Here is a 14,763-nt window from a genome sequence, read left to right on the forward strand (position 1 = left end):
ACTCTTGATGGCTCATTGTTGGGCACGTGCTCTGTGCTCCAAACACTATGCTGGAACCATCTCAGCCTCCTTACAGGAAGACATTTAAAAGGTCAGGTTACATAGCGATAAGTGGCAGGGCAGGGTCTGTGCCTGGGTAGTCCGCTCTAACACCTGTGACCCAGTAAGCTCTAGGCAAGCCACAGGCCATGTGGGCTTCTGTGTTCGAGGCTGTGAAACGACAAGGTGGGGCTCTGGGCTGAGTAACACCCAGTGCTCTAGTTGCTAAGCTGAGCATCCTGAAGAGATTATTGGGCAGAAGTGACTGCTCCTAGGGTAGGTATAAGCCTTTGACATCCAAGGCCAGGGCCACCGACACAAGCCTCACTTTACAAGGACATGTCATATGTGCGTGAGGTGTCTTCATAAGTAATTCCTCTGGATAGTGAAACAGGGGACCTAGTAGCCTGAGAATGGAGCTGTCAGGTCATAGCCATGATTCTGGGGTTTCACTAGACTCCCTTAGCTAGTGAGGATTCTGTTCTTACCCTGCAGTTGTCAGACTCTTCTGTTCAAGGCTCAACTATGACTGGCACTTTAGTTCTACAGTGCATGTTTGAAAGTTACAGTGAAGCCAAGTGGATTACCTGATATTGGGTTATTTTTCCTTGTTAAAAATGTTATCTCGAATTTATTTTATGTGTATTAGTGATGTCTCCATGCATCTATGTGCCTAGTGCCTGTGGCGGTCAGATGACAGTGTCAGATCTCCTAGAATTGGAGTTAAGAAGGGACCTGTGGGTGCTGAGAACGAAGCTCAGGCCCTCTGTGAGCACCAGGCCATCTTTCCAGCCCTACTGGCTTCTTTTTATACCAGTTAGTTCATAACCAAGAAAATCCTCAGTTCCCTGAGAAGTCTGCTAGAAACTTTCTGAATGATTAATTAACCAAAATAAATGCTCTAAATGACTATGCTGTTGGTGATGTAAGCACCACACACACACATACACCACACACACACACACACACACACACACACACACACACACACATACACACACTAACCTAGGTAGTACTTCAACAAGAATATATGCCAGAACCAAATGTGGTAGCATATGACTCTAATCCCATCACATGGGAGGTAGAGGCAGGCAACTCTCCACAAGTTCAAGGCCAGCCTGGTCTACACAACAAGTTCAAGGACATAGAGGGGCTCTTTCTCAAAACAAACAAATGAACCAAAAATAATATGTGACAGAGGTGCTGTGCACTGAGCATGGGAGGGATCACCTAGCAGCACACATGCCCAGGAACATATCTGACATCAGCTATACCCATCATATCTGACAAAGAACCCCATCTTCCCAACACAGCCCAGATCTATACAATGTCACTTGGTGGGATGGCGGTGGTCAATGAAATGGTTATAGACAAGAGGTCTGATCAATCCATCAAACCTCATCTGACCATTTTACAGAGATAGTGACACTAGTGAAGACAGGGTGAGGAAAATAAAGACAAAAAGCTCCGCAGATGAGTTTGTGCATCCTGTAGACAAATGAAGTCCAGAAAACAAACTCTGTGGTGAGGAAGGGGCTGAAGTGTGGGGAGGGCTAGGGTGCTCAGCCAGGGGGCTTTACTCGCTTGGCATGCATAAGTTTGAGGTTTCACAGGCTATTTGAGATTTAAAAAGCACTGTGAATTGTGGCTATAACTCAATATACATGTAACATACAGTATATTCATGTGGGCTATAATGGTAGGAATTTGGTGCATGCTGGTGTGTGCATGTTTGTACTGTGGGTGGTGTCCAGACAGCTCAAATTCATGTCAGTATCTCTAACCACCACCCTTCTTCCAATGACTTCTTTTTTTTTTTTTTTTTTTTTTGGTTTTTCGAGACAGGGTTTCTCTGTATAACCCTGGCTGTCCTGGAACTCACTTGGTAGACAAGGCTGGCCTCGAACTCAGAAATCCGCCTGCCTCTGCCTCCCAAGTGCTGGGATTAAAGGCCTGCGCCACCAGGCCCGGCCCAATGACTTCTTTGATAGAGCCATATTTGGCAAGCCTGTCTTTAACCCTTGGGTCATCAACATGGAGGAGGCCCTTCTTGCCCTGTGTCCCAAGAAAGGGGAGACGCCTTCCAGCTGCAGTGGTTAGTACTAGAAATTACTAGTCAGGAAGTGGCAGCCGTCCACTCTTCTGCTGGGGCCTGGGTGTGGTGGGACTTTGTGAATGGTTGTCCTCTGCCTTGTGTCTTATTTGCTGTCATTGTAAGATGGAAGTCAAGCAGCTGTACTTGGCTTTGCCTCTTACAGAAGGCCTAACAGAGAGTAGGTAGTTTTTAAGAGGATGGCTCAGGAATGTCTTCTGGCAGGACTGCTTCATTTACTCATCTGCCCAACATCCCGAACAGGTTTTTTTCTTTTGTTTGTTTTTGTTTGTCTGTTTGTTTTTGTTTTTTTGAGACAGGGTTTCTCTGTGTATCCCCGGCTGTCCTGGAACTCACTCTGTAGACCAGGCTGGCCTTGAACTCAGAGATCTGCCTCCTGAGATTAAAGGCATGTGCCACCACTGCCCGGCCCGAACAAACTGAACAAATCACTCTCAAGCCCTGTAATAGAAGTATAAACAATCAGAAAATGGGGGCGTGGCGGGGCTTTTCCTGAGCAAGGCTTTCCTTGGTCAGCCAGGGCTGAGCTCGCTTTCCAAGAGCCTTCTCGGCCCTGCTCTCTTTTCTGAACATATTTCTCCCTTCCTCTCTCCCTCCCTCTGATTGGATCTCATGTGGACAGAGCTGGCCTTGAACTTGCCAGGTAGTTGAGAATGATCTTGAACTCTTGACCCTTCTGCCTCTGGAGTGCAGGGATTACAGGTATGCACCGTCATGCCTGGTTCTATGTGGTGCTGAAGATTGGACCTAGGGTGCTGTTAATGCAAGCTAGGTGCTCTGAGCAACCGAGCAGCATCCGTAGCTCACAGCATCCGTAGTTCACTGGATGCATTTTGAATCCATTCTTGAGGAGCCCTGGACCTTCCTCACCTGAAGTATGCAGTTAGAATCAATGGTGCTCAGCCTGTGGATTAATACCCCTCTCAGGGTCGCATATCAGATACCCTTCATATCAGATATTTACATTATAGTTTATATAACAGTAGCAAAATTACAGTTATGAGGTAGCAATGCAATAATTTTCCAGTGGAGATCATTACAACATAAGGAACTGTATTAAAGGGTCTTGACGTTAGGCAGGTTAAGAAGCACCGAGTTAGAGGAAAAGCAAAGACAAGTGGTCCATGACTCTGCAGCGTAGCTGTGCATTACTGCGTGCCTGTCACAGCGTGTGTGGCTCTGCAGCGTGGCTGTGCATTACTGTGTGCCTGCTACAGCATGTGTGGCTCTGTAGCGTGGCTGTGCATTACTGTGTGTGCCTGCCACAACGTGTGTGGTTCTGCAGTGTGGCTGTGCATTACTGCGTGCCTGCCACAGTGTGTGTGTACTGGTAATGGGACAATAGGCACCTGCTTCCTGATGCTCCTGGGGGGAGGTGATGAAGTTGTAGATATTATTCAACACCACATCTGACCCTCATCTATCACCCTCAGAGTGGGGCAGCAAGTTCTAGCCCTGCCATCTGAGTGAAGACATGGTCTGCTTTCCAGGCTGGGTCCTGACTGCCCTACCCTGCAATCTGTGACCAATGGGCAGTGTACATCTGGTTATGTATAGAGAGGCAGTCTGTTGATTAAATCTGCAAATTGATATCTATCTGGAACCTGAACACAGTTGTCCCTTTCCTGCCAGCAGGACAACAGGATTTGGGGTGGTTCCTACTGGAACACAGCAGAGCTGGGCAGACGATGGACTGGACCCACCTGGACCTCTCTGCTGTCCCTAGGACAGCCATGCTATGCTCCCATTTTTCCTTTCCACGGGTCTTAGGCTCCAGTCTTCCCCTTTACCAGAAATCCTAGTTGTTTGTGAATAGGGAGATTTTACTGTCTACACTTTCACAATATTGAAATGGGCCAGGAGGCAGGCCCTGTCCAGGACCAGCTTGTTTTTCATGAGTTCTCATCAGTGGGTTTGGCTCAACTGTCCACCCGCATGTGACTTTTGCTGTGCTCATTCTCTGTCCTTAATCCTTAGAATATTTATATAGCTATGTCTCCCAGTCTATGGGCCTCTTAGCACTGTAGCTCCAACCCCCAAAGCTGAGTTTAGGGTAAATGGCAAATGGTTATATTCTACAGTAAAAGGGGGAGAGCCTAGGAAGGAATGAACAGAGGACGGGGAGTTGGCTAGGTTCCAGGAGAGAAAGAAAAAGGTGGGATAGAGTACAGCTCTCCTTGGTAAAGATCTTATTTTAAAAAAAAAAAAAAAAGAATCATTTATTTATTTATTTTACATCTATGAGGACTCTAGCTGTCTTCAGACACACCAGAAGAGGGTATCGGATCCCATTACAGATGGTTTCGAGCCACCATGTGGTTGCTGGGAATTGAACTCAGGACCTCTGGAAGAGCAGCCAGTGCTTTTAACTACTGAGTCATCTCTCCAACCCAATCTTTATATTTTTAAAGATTTTTATTTTACATCATTGGTGTTTTGCCTGTGTGTATATCTAGGTAAGGGTGCCAAGTGACCTGGAAGTGAAGCTACAGACAGTTCCCTACAAGTGAGTGCTGGGAACTGAACCCTAGTCATCAGCCAGTGCTCTTACCCAATGAGCCATCTCTCCATCCCCAAGTGAAGTTTTGTTTTGTTTTTGTTTCTCGAATTGAAGCTTGTTTTGCCCAATAGTGCCCCAAACCTAGCCTAGATGGCGGCCTTGGGTCCTAGGCAGAATCACAAGGATGAGCTGAGGAAGCCAGCCTACTCACCTTGCAGAAAGGATGATGACCCGGGCCTCCAGTTCCCGGGCCTCCATCAGCAGAGCCGTCACATTCTTGGTCCCTGGGTCAAACTGCAGCACCTTCTCTGCCTGTGGTATGAGCAGGAGCATTAGCAAGTAGTTGGGAAAGGAAACATTGTGCCTCAGTGGCAAGAGTTGGGCCAAAGCTGCTAGAAACCCCGAGGCGGCTTAGCTAGAGCCGCAGTGGCCTGTCCTTGCCACCTGCACTGTGCGCTGGCCTCCTCACTCTCCTCTCTGTGTGACCTGTCCTTGCTGCCTGTCTCTTCTTCAGCCTGCTGGATGTCCTGTGCTCACTCAAGCTCTGCTCTTCTCTCAATCTGCTTTCTCCAGGTCTGTTTTCCATCTCACTCCTGTCCTCGGTTTTTTGTTTTTCGTTTCTTTTTATTTATTTTTTAATTTAATTTAATTTATTTATTTTTGCTCTGAGCATGCAAGCTGAAGTGAACGGAGACTTAGAAAGAGACGTGCAGCGAACAGGAAATAGAAAAGTTTTGGAATGCAACTCGGAACAGAGATGGGGCTAACTTTTCCAAAACCTTGGGAGATCTCAGCTCAGACCTGATTCCTCTTGCTCCTATAGGAGCGGCCCAGACTCTGAAGTGACCAGGTGGGCAGGCTCCCTCCCTGGGTTCCGCTAGGAAACCCTGGCGGACCTGGAGATTCATGCACTTCCCAGAGCAGCGCCTCCTGTGACCGTGCTTGTCTTGAGGATGCGGGCCAGGGTCACGGCGGGTGGGCCATGGGCACCCACACCGCCCACCCCTGCCCCTCTCCTGCCTGCCTGCTGCCTGCCTCACCACCTGCCTCTCCTCACTGCTCAGGCCTGCGGCTCGGCTCGGCGCGGTGGGGCCAGAAAGCACCCAGTGGCTGAGGCACCGCAGGCCAGGGCTCGCTAGTCGGTGGGTGGCGTGCACGTCCATGCATATATACCTTGGGTCCGCGCTTGTTGTCATAGGACAGTTGGTCGAGGTTTTCATAGTTCCTTTTTTTACTCTGATGAATAATGTGCACAGAGAAAATATGCAGACACAGAAGAAGATTATAAACGGTTGAAAATGACGGCGCTAAAGCAATCACACCACCTCCTCGGCACGTCTGCAGACGGGCACGTACCTGGAGCTCGCAAACACCGAGACCCGGGGTGGGGCTAGGGACAGGGGTGGAGCTGGGGGGGTGACACAGGGGCAAGGGCCACAGAGGCTCCCTGCCTTGGAGCTATACTCTTGGAAAGTCTTTTTCAGAAGAGAGGGCAGCCCTGTCCACACCACCCTGGAGGTTCCCGCAAGCCACCCCCACCCCTGTCATGCACCTGCTGTGTGGTCCCAGCAGTACCCACCCTCACCCGCATCAGTTCTTAGTGAAAGAGGAGCAGCTTGCAGGGCCCTGTCTCTATCACCCTCCCACTCCTTCCCCTCCTCCTCCCTCCTGCTCTCTTCTCACTGACCGGAATGCTCACCCCCAAATGCCCACAATAGTGTCCGAGACTGGGTGGGTATATGTATGCCTACAGAGGTGATACACTCCTGGCACAGAAGGTAAATCTATGACAGTCAGTGATACAAGGGCAGGCAGTGTAGTCTAAGCATGCGTGTGTGCATGTGTACGTGAATAAGTGTTTAAGTTTGTGGTTCCAAGTGAGCGTGAGCCGGGTCACAGAGGAAGCACTTGTATACGATCCTCTTGTGCAGCACAGACATGCGCAGAGATGACTGAGGTCTGTCTTTCCAAAAGGTGTGGTGTGCCGCTAAAATACCCAAGGACCGAATAGCAGTGCGTGTGCGTGCACGCGCGTGCACGTGCGTGTGTGTGTGTGTGTGTGTGAGCGCGTGCACGTGCGTGTGTGCGTGCGTGCGCGCACGTGCGGGTCTGTGAACAGGTGGTTGGGTGTGCAGGGGTCAGGCTGATGAACATGTGGGTAGGTTGATAGTACATGTGGATTTGACGGACACAGCAGAAGTCTGAAGGAACCTGCTAGATGCTGAGAGTAGAACTATCTGCAGGGAGGCAGAGTCCTTGGTGCTAATAACCAGCCCTCCTTCCCAGACTCAATGGATCACCCTAAAAGATTCACCCTGGGCCTGTCTCTATCCTCAACTCTCACCCCGACCCATGCCCTCTACTCCCCCCAGAGGCCTATGGCACCTTGGGTGTGGGGACAATGGTTGGTGCTAAGTATGATGAGGCCAGCTATGATTTTGCAGGCAGAAATGCTCCCACCCATCCTCCCCCATCTGTCTTTTGGGGCCCCTCCCCAGCCTGAGCCTCCTCCTCTCTGCTCCCTGAAAAGCACCAACCAGCTGCTTCTTGGTGCTCTGTGTCCTGGGACGGCGGGGGGGGGGGGTCATGGGCCAGGTCCTTATGAGGCCGACATGGGTGTTGGCAAGGAAGGGCATAGGGGTCACTTTGACCCCCTCTACCTCAAATCCTAGCTCGGGTCTCTGGCAGTTCCACACACTGGGGGCCAGGCCGAGATGTAAGTGTATGTGTATCCTGAGATCGGTGTCTACATAGTCCCTTGAGGGATACAGAGCTAAGCCCTGAGGTGGGAGGGAGGTAGGGACACAGTGTGAGCCTGAGTAGTGAAGGTGGAGATGGGGCTGCAGATGAGCGGGGCTTCAACTAGGGCCAGGGGCAGCCGGGAGACAGCAGGCTTTTAGAGGATGTGATCTCTCTGAGGATGTGGATTGTATCCCAGTGCTCCGGGGAGGAGACACGGTGTTCCTGAAAGGTAGATGGGACTTGGCATCTGGCAGAGAGGGGCTGAGCCGGTCCTGAGCTGAGTCTAAATGGGGCATCAGCTGGGGCCAGGGAGGCCTGAGGCTGGCGGGGGGCGGGGCTGGCGGGGGGCGGGGCAGGGGTGTTTGCGGAGCTCCAGGTGGTCCAGCCCTCGCGCAGCAGGGACTGACACGAAGGAGATTTCGACTAATGGCAAAAGCAAGTGAAATGAGCCGAGGACAGGCCGGGGCGGGCGCCGCCAGACGCAGTGGTGCTGAGCATGCAGGATGGAAAGAGAGTGTTCACAAGGAGCCACAGACATGGCATGGCCCGCCTGCTCCTGCTGGACAAGGACCTCTTCAGGGCTAGGGCCTCACCTTGGACTCACGCTCCTCCAGCAGCGTCTCCAGGCGCTTCTGTGCTGCCCGGCCCTCGTGATCATCGCTGACCAGCAGGATGATATGGTTCCAGTTGTAGACTCGCATCATCTCAAACCAGACGCTGGACTGGTGGGAGTAGGGTGGTACGGTGCGAAGGAAGCTCAGGTGAATGCTCTGTGGGTGCGACCCGAGAGGCTGAGGCCCGGCCCGGCCCGGCTAAGTCTGCTTTCCCCTCTCCCATTGATGGGATCACTTCCTCCCACGTGCCCTTCCCCTTGCCCTGTAGAGTAGATTTCCTGTGAGAGTAGATACTTGGTATTCTCAGTTGCACCCTGACGTGAGTGAAGTCTCAGTTCTTAGGGTCCCACCAGTACTCCCTTAGAAAGGTTGACATAGAAGCTTCCCAATACACACACCCCCAAGACCTTAATAGGTCTTACATGGTGCTCTCCCCAGTGTCAATAACTGTATTTTGGGCTGGGGGTATAGCTCAGTAGTACAGCATTTGCCTAGTGCAAACCAGGCTCTGGGTTCCATCCAAGGAGCTGGTAAGAAAATTACAACTGGGGCTGGTGAGATACCTCAGCAGGTAAGAGCACTGACTGCTCTTCAGAAGGTCCTGAGTTCAAATTCCAGCAACCACAGGGTGGCTCACAACCATCTGTAATGGGATCTGATGCCTTTTTCTGGTGTGTCTGAAGACAGCTGCAATGTATTTATGTATAATAATAAATAAATCTTAAAAAAAGAAAATAACAACTACATTTATCTGTAAGTCTTCTGTCTAGGGGTCAAAGGTTACCTTTCTTCCCTTGAGCCCCAGGCTGTGGCTTACTAGTGCCTTGCTGCTCAAATAATCCTAGCTGCCAGGGCCTGTCTGTCTGAGTGAGCTGGGCTCCTTCTATGCTCTCGTGACTTACACTGTTCTTGGTTCTCTGATGCTTCCAGGTTATTTATTTATTTAATTATTTATTATTTTTACCAGTTCCCTCTTGGTGGTCGGGAGTGGTGCTTGGGAGGGATGGAATGCCCACTGCCTCTGCAGCTGGCTGCAGGCAGCTTGCTTTACTGTCAGTGCTGAAGACCTGCTCTTTCTGGCCTGTGTGATGGGCAGAGGGCTGACTTTGAGTTGGAGCTATCAGGGGCTGGAGTGTACCTGTGATGTTTGGCCTCACTTTTGGCCCTACACAGGCCCAGTGGGTTGGCCTGTGGTCCAGCTGTGTTATGGGACCTCTTGGCTTCTTGTTTGTCCTGGCTACTTCACTTCTTAATGTCAATACTTTCTTTTATACATGAGGGCAAAAGTGTTCCAGGGGACAAATGGCCAAGAGGCATAGGTTGAGAGCATGTTCCTCATTGGCATACAAAGAGTGGCTTAGGAGCTTAGGCATGTGAGGCTCTTGACCTCAGTCTGATCCTCTCCTGATAGTTCCTCCTACAAGTCCTCCCTCTGAGTCCCTTTAAAAAAATTATTTAATGTACATTTGTATACTGTAGCTGTTTTCAGACACACCAGAAGAGGGCATCAGATTCCATTACAGATGGTTATGAGCCATCATGTGGTTGCTGGAATTGAACTCAGGATCTTCAGAAGAGCAGTCAGTGCTCTTATCCTCTGAGCCATCTCTCCAGCTCTCTCTGAGTCCCTTTTGTCACCAAATGGCAAACCCACCACATGCTTGGGTCCGAATGGCCAGATTCCCTTCCTTAAGACAGATTTTTCAAGAACTGTAGGCTCTGGACAGGAAGGGTCTGGAGGGCCTGGGGATTTCTGGAGACCTACTGCGCAGCCCACAGCCCTCTGGCTGATCCCAGGCACTGGCTGTCCAAGTCTCCAGGTTACGGGGAGAAGACTATGGTGTTTGTTAGGCCACTGGGTATCCAGGAACCCTGATGCTAAGGGCTAACATTACTAGATTAGTGGGGCTTCCTCTTCTCTACTCGGGGGACACAGGACCCTACCACTTACCTGACAAAGGTAAGGTAGGAATGTCCCGAGATTCCTGGAATGGCTCCTCAAGCTAATGAGGTATCGCAGTACCTTAGTCTTCATTCAGTGATCTACATCCGCCCTGGATAGTCTCAATCCCTTCCCCCAAATGATATAACCCTTAGTTCACACCAAATAAAGTATATGCACACAAGCCTATCCTGAATAAAAGTGGGCTTTATACACAAGCTAAGATCATCTTAGAGCTATTTCATTGACGATTGTGGGAGAAGCCCCTCTCCTAAAGAGCTGTAACACTAAGACCCACAGAAAAGCCTTCTCTCTCCCCCACACCCACACCCACTCAATGTCCCCCCTTCACTCCCAGTCAGACTGGGATCCTGCAGAACTCCTCTCATTTGGGGTTCCACGTTATCCTTCCAGCCCAGTGGGAAGCAACATCTGGACACCCTGAGAGGGAAGAAGCAGAGGACTTGGAACCACAGCTGGATCCCAAAACGCATACCACAAATGGGTAGTTGGATTGCATCCCAGTTGATAGAGTCTTACAACATCATGAAAAATTTAAAATCGTAAGATCCAGAGCCAGTTTCCTGTGTCTCTGGATCGTGGTTCTTCAGCTTCTGGACCCAACTGAATGGAGGTTAGTTCAGCCTTTAGGCCACAAGAGCTCTCCAGAATGCTGATCTGAGATCTTTTAGTCCCTGAAACATGCGCCTCCTGCCACAAGCTGCCTCTTCTGTCTAGCCTGTGTTCCACCTCCTATGTGCACTTCAGTTGGCAAGGTTGGGGTCCACAGCACCCCTGTCTACCCTGTGTACTTCTCCACCCAGGCACCTGCTGCTCCTAGAAACTTCTCTCCAGCTCTCTCACCGCTGCATGCAAAGCCTAGTCCTAGGCAGTCCCCTGTCGCCCTTGTTTAGCCCACAAAGTCCTTTTCTCCCCAGAGGGGGGGCTACTCTTTCTCTTTGCCCGTCCTTGGGAACATCCTGAGTGCACGCGTGCGGTATCTGTGATGAAGCCAGTGCTGCATGAAAGCGTGTGTGGGACTGTGTGAGAGTGTGACAGCATGAGCCCTGGGATTTGAGTGTGAATGCGAATGTGTGGTGACTGTGAACACATATAAACATGTATGTGACTCAATTCTCATAGGCCCGAATATCAGTGTGATTGAGTATGGGTGACTTCTATTCCAACACCTGAGACCCAGTGTGAGGTGTCTGTGTGGTTCTGAGTGAGTGTGTTACTTATGTGCCACCTGGAGCTGACCACAGGGAGAGGAAGATAATTGGTTCTGAGTCTGGCGGTCAGGCTTACCTTGTCAGAGTAGATGGACATTCGGGTAGTCAGTCCCAGGACGGGAATTCTGTAGAAGCCAGCTGTGTAGGAGACAGGGGTGGGAGTGAAGTGGTCGTTGGGAGTAGGCGGGTGGCTAACTAGGATGGCGTAGACCTGTGGATACAGGAGACAGAGTCAGCCTGTGGCATAGGAGGGACATTGTATTAGGATTTGAGATCCCAAGTCGCCAGAGCTGGAGCAGCACCAGGGGCCCAGGTGATGCCATTTGTGCTCAAAGTCCCACACATCCAAGACACAAGAGAATGAGCCACCATTGTAGAGAAGGTGCAGCACTGAGCAAGATCTAGGGATGTAGACCACACATACCCACCCCAACACACAACACGCCACACAAACAACACACACACACCACACATATACACACACAACACACACACCATGCCACACACACATACACACCACACACACACCCCACCCCACACACTCAACACACCACACAAACAACACACACAACATAACACAACACACCACATACACAACACAAACACCCCCCACCCCACACACAACACAACATACACACAACACACCACACAAACAACACACACACAACACACCACACATACAACATGCCACACACATTCACAACACAAACAACCTCCACCCCCCACACAACACAACATACACACAACACAACACACAAACAACACACACACCACACATATACACACACACCACACACACACCATGCCACACACACACACATGCTATACATACCACACACATACCCCACCCTCACACACAACACAACACACAAACAACACACACCATACATATATACACGCCACACACACACACACACACACACACACACACACCATGCCACACACACACCACAACACCACACCACACCATACACACACCCCACCACACACACACAACACACCACATAAACACACACACAACACACACATACACATACACCACACACACAACATGCCACACACACATACACACCACACATACACACACAACACACCACACACACACAACATGCCACACACACATACACACACAACACACACACACACAACACACAACACACACACACACACACACAACACACACACAGACGCACGTGGAGTTGGTAGATCCTCTCTTCTGACCAGGGCTCACCTCTTGTAAGTGAGGCAGGGTGGGGATGGGGACACAAAACTCTGGCATGGCCTCTACACTCTGCAATGTGAAGACTGCTTTTCATTACCCACACCATGATGCCCAGCCTGCACCCTTTAGGTCACATTGTATGTAGGTATGCATGTGCATGTAGGTATGTAGGTGTTCGTGAGCAAGGGCTGGAGCATGTATGCACTATATGCACCAATGTGTCTATGTTTATATATGACTCTCATGATGGAAGCAGCGTTGCTATGTGCACTGACCATATAAAGCAGGGTGTCCATGGATATGTGTGAGTGAGCATGTGCAGTTGACTGTGTTATTTTGCGATGCAGTGTCTGCTAGTGCCATGTGCATGAACATGTGTGTGAGCAGATATGTTCACGGATGTAGATGTCCTTTGAAGAGCAAGTATGAGTAGACTTGGCACAGTCTTTCTCCCTGCCCTCATTTTACATAAGTTGGTGCATTGCACTGACTCGCGTGGCTCCATTGGAATTCAGCAGCCAGTTCAGCAAGGGGAGGACAGCTTCACCGACAACATGTCCTCCCCTGCAGCACACTGCACTCGGCTCCCACTCTGTGCCTTGGTGTCTCTGGCATGCGCAGTCCTCACTCCCACCCCTGCAGAGCCTGCTCTATCTGGCACCTGGACCATCCTATGCAGACCCATGCATGGGGGGAAGGGAAGAGGGGTAAGGAAAGAAACAAAGATAGCCCCAGGCCTCATCCAGTCAGTTCCCTGAAGTGCTCCTCCATCTTGTGCTCAAAATGTCTAGAACCACACTGACTAGATGGAGCAGATCACCAATGATAGTCACATGACAGCACACATGGTCCTCTGAGGACCAGTCCAGGGGGAACCAGCAGACACAGACATTTGTCCCAAGCCTCTCCAGGGACCAGTTGGCTTGGGGTGGTCTGGTAAGGAGACTGAGAAGGACCAGGGAAAGATCGAATGAAACTGGGGCAGTGGAGGATGGAGGAGCAGGGGAGAGAGGAAGTAGTGGTCACCTGGCTGGAGATGAGGTCCTCGCACACTGACAGGGCCATTTGTATGGCGTTGGGCTTGTGGGTGACAGAAGTGGCGTTGAGCTGTATCTTCCAAGAGCCGTGTCGCTTATTGGCCTGGTTTACTGCCTCGCGGAACATCTGCTCGTGCTTGCGCGTGCTCAGCACTGCACCGATGTTGACAATTTTGGGGTCGCAGGCGGCGCGGGCGAAGGAGCAGGAGAAAAGCAGGGCGAATGTCAGCAGGTGCATGGTGCTCATGAGCCCCGGGCACAGCGGGCCTGGTTCTGGGCTGCGTGAGCGCGACGACCTCGAGATTTACGGACCCCCGGGCCCCCGCGCGGTCAAGCGCCCGCGGATTCTTCAGGAGCCCAGGGCGAGCGCGGCGGGTGCTGTCCGAGGTGCTGAATCGTATTGGGCGCTGCTCGAACACCCGCGCGGAAAAGGCGGAAAAGACAGCTGCCTGGACTGTGCGACTGGTCCCGATGCTGCGGCGACTGCAGCAGCTGCGGAGTCGTGAGCGGGACCTACGCGTTCTACCCCTCCCACCGCCCCCGCTTCCTGACGCGGAGTCGAGAGCGCGCCTCCTGACGCGCGCCTGCGTTGGCGTAAATGCTTGGAGCGCGCGAGAGTGAGACGCGCCCACGTGGGCATGTGCACGCGCGCTAGCATACAGAGAACCAGGGACTGTCATCCGTGTGGTCCCAGACCTGCGATAGCTGAGCCGGATTTCTTATCACCACGTGCACCTGCACTCTTAAGTGTATTTAAACAGGAGGGAATGCGTTGTGAATGCTTGAGTGTGCGCGCTCAAGTAGAAGTCCTTACCTACAGTTTGTATTGTAATATTTTGGGACTTGATTCTTCCAAGGTCAGGAAGAGGCCCTGTCCCTCTATACCGCTGGGGGAAGGATATTGATGATTTCCTTCTGATAGAGCTCAGTATTGTAGGAGAGAGTTGGATACACTCTAGAGAGTGAGATAGGATTGCTAGAGTTCAAGGCCAGCCTGGGCTACATAGTAAGTAACAGGATCTGTCTATAAATAAATAAAACCAAATTGGAGGGAGGGGAACACCACACCTTGTATCCGTGACTTAGATTCCCTTCTGGAGGTTAAGAATAGGTGTGACATTGGCTCCCCTACTATAGAGTGGTACCTTCTAGGAGACCTGAAGGAGACCAAGGACAGAGGAAGCTGTTTATAGCAGCTAAAGCGAGGCCAGACATCAGGCAGCACTGTCTGGGTTAGATATTTAGTATTCCCTGCTTTCTCTCTTTGGCTGCTCACCAGTGTGAGCTGGATCTTGCTCCCAGCAGTCATTTCCCAGAGCTCT

At 51.0% G+C, this 14,763-nt stretch overlaps 1 protein-coding gene across 8 annotated transcripts in view; it reads right to left on the reverse strand.

Annotated features, from left to right (window-relative positions):
* Grin1 (glutamate ionotropic receptor NMDA type subunit 1) overlaps positions 1-13,928 on the reverse strand; it is a 29,605-nt gene extending 15,677 nt beyond the window's left edge. For 4 of the 8 annotated variants that reach the window (XM_021194726.2, XM_021194722.2, XM_021194727.2 and 1 more), the window contains exons 1-5: positions 13,431-13,928; positions 11,259-11,393; positions 7,988-8,164; positions 5,826-5,888; positions 4,864-4,964 (exon numbers count right to left, since the gene is read on the reverse strand). In XM_021194726.2, the coding sequence (XP_021050385.1) occupies positions 4,864-4,964; positions 5,826-5,888; positions 7,988-8,164; positions 11,259-11,393; positions 13,431-13,688 (734 nt within the window). In that variant the 5' untranslated portion in view covers positions 13,689-13,928. The remainder of the gene's footprint in view (positions 1-4,863; positions 4,965-5,825; positions 5,889-7,987; positions 8,165-11,258; positions 11,394-13,430) is intronic. The other 4 variants (XM_021194728.2, XM_021194724.2, XM_021194729.2 and 1 more) reach the window with 1 other exon arrangement.
* Positions 13,929-14,763: the final 835 nt, after the last annotated feature.

Source organism: Mus pahari, chromosome 3 (assembly GCF_900095145.1).
Source record: "Mus pahari chromosome 3, PAHARI_EIJ_v1.1, whole genome shotgun sequence".
NCBI lineage: Eukaryota > Metazoa > Chordata > Mammalia > Rodentia > Muridae > Mus > Mus pahari.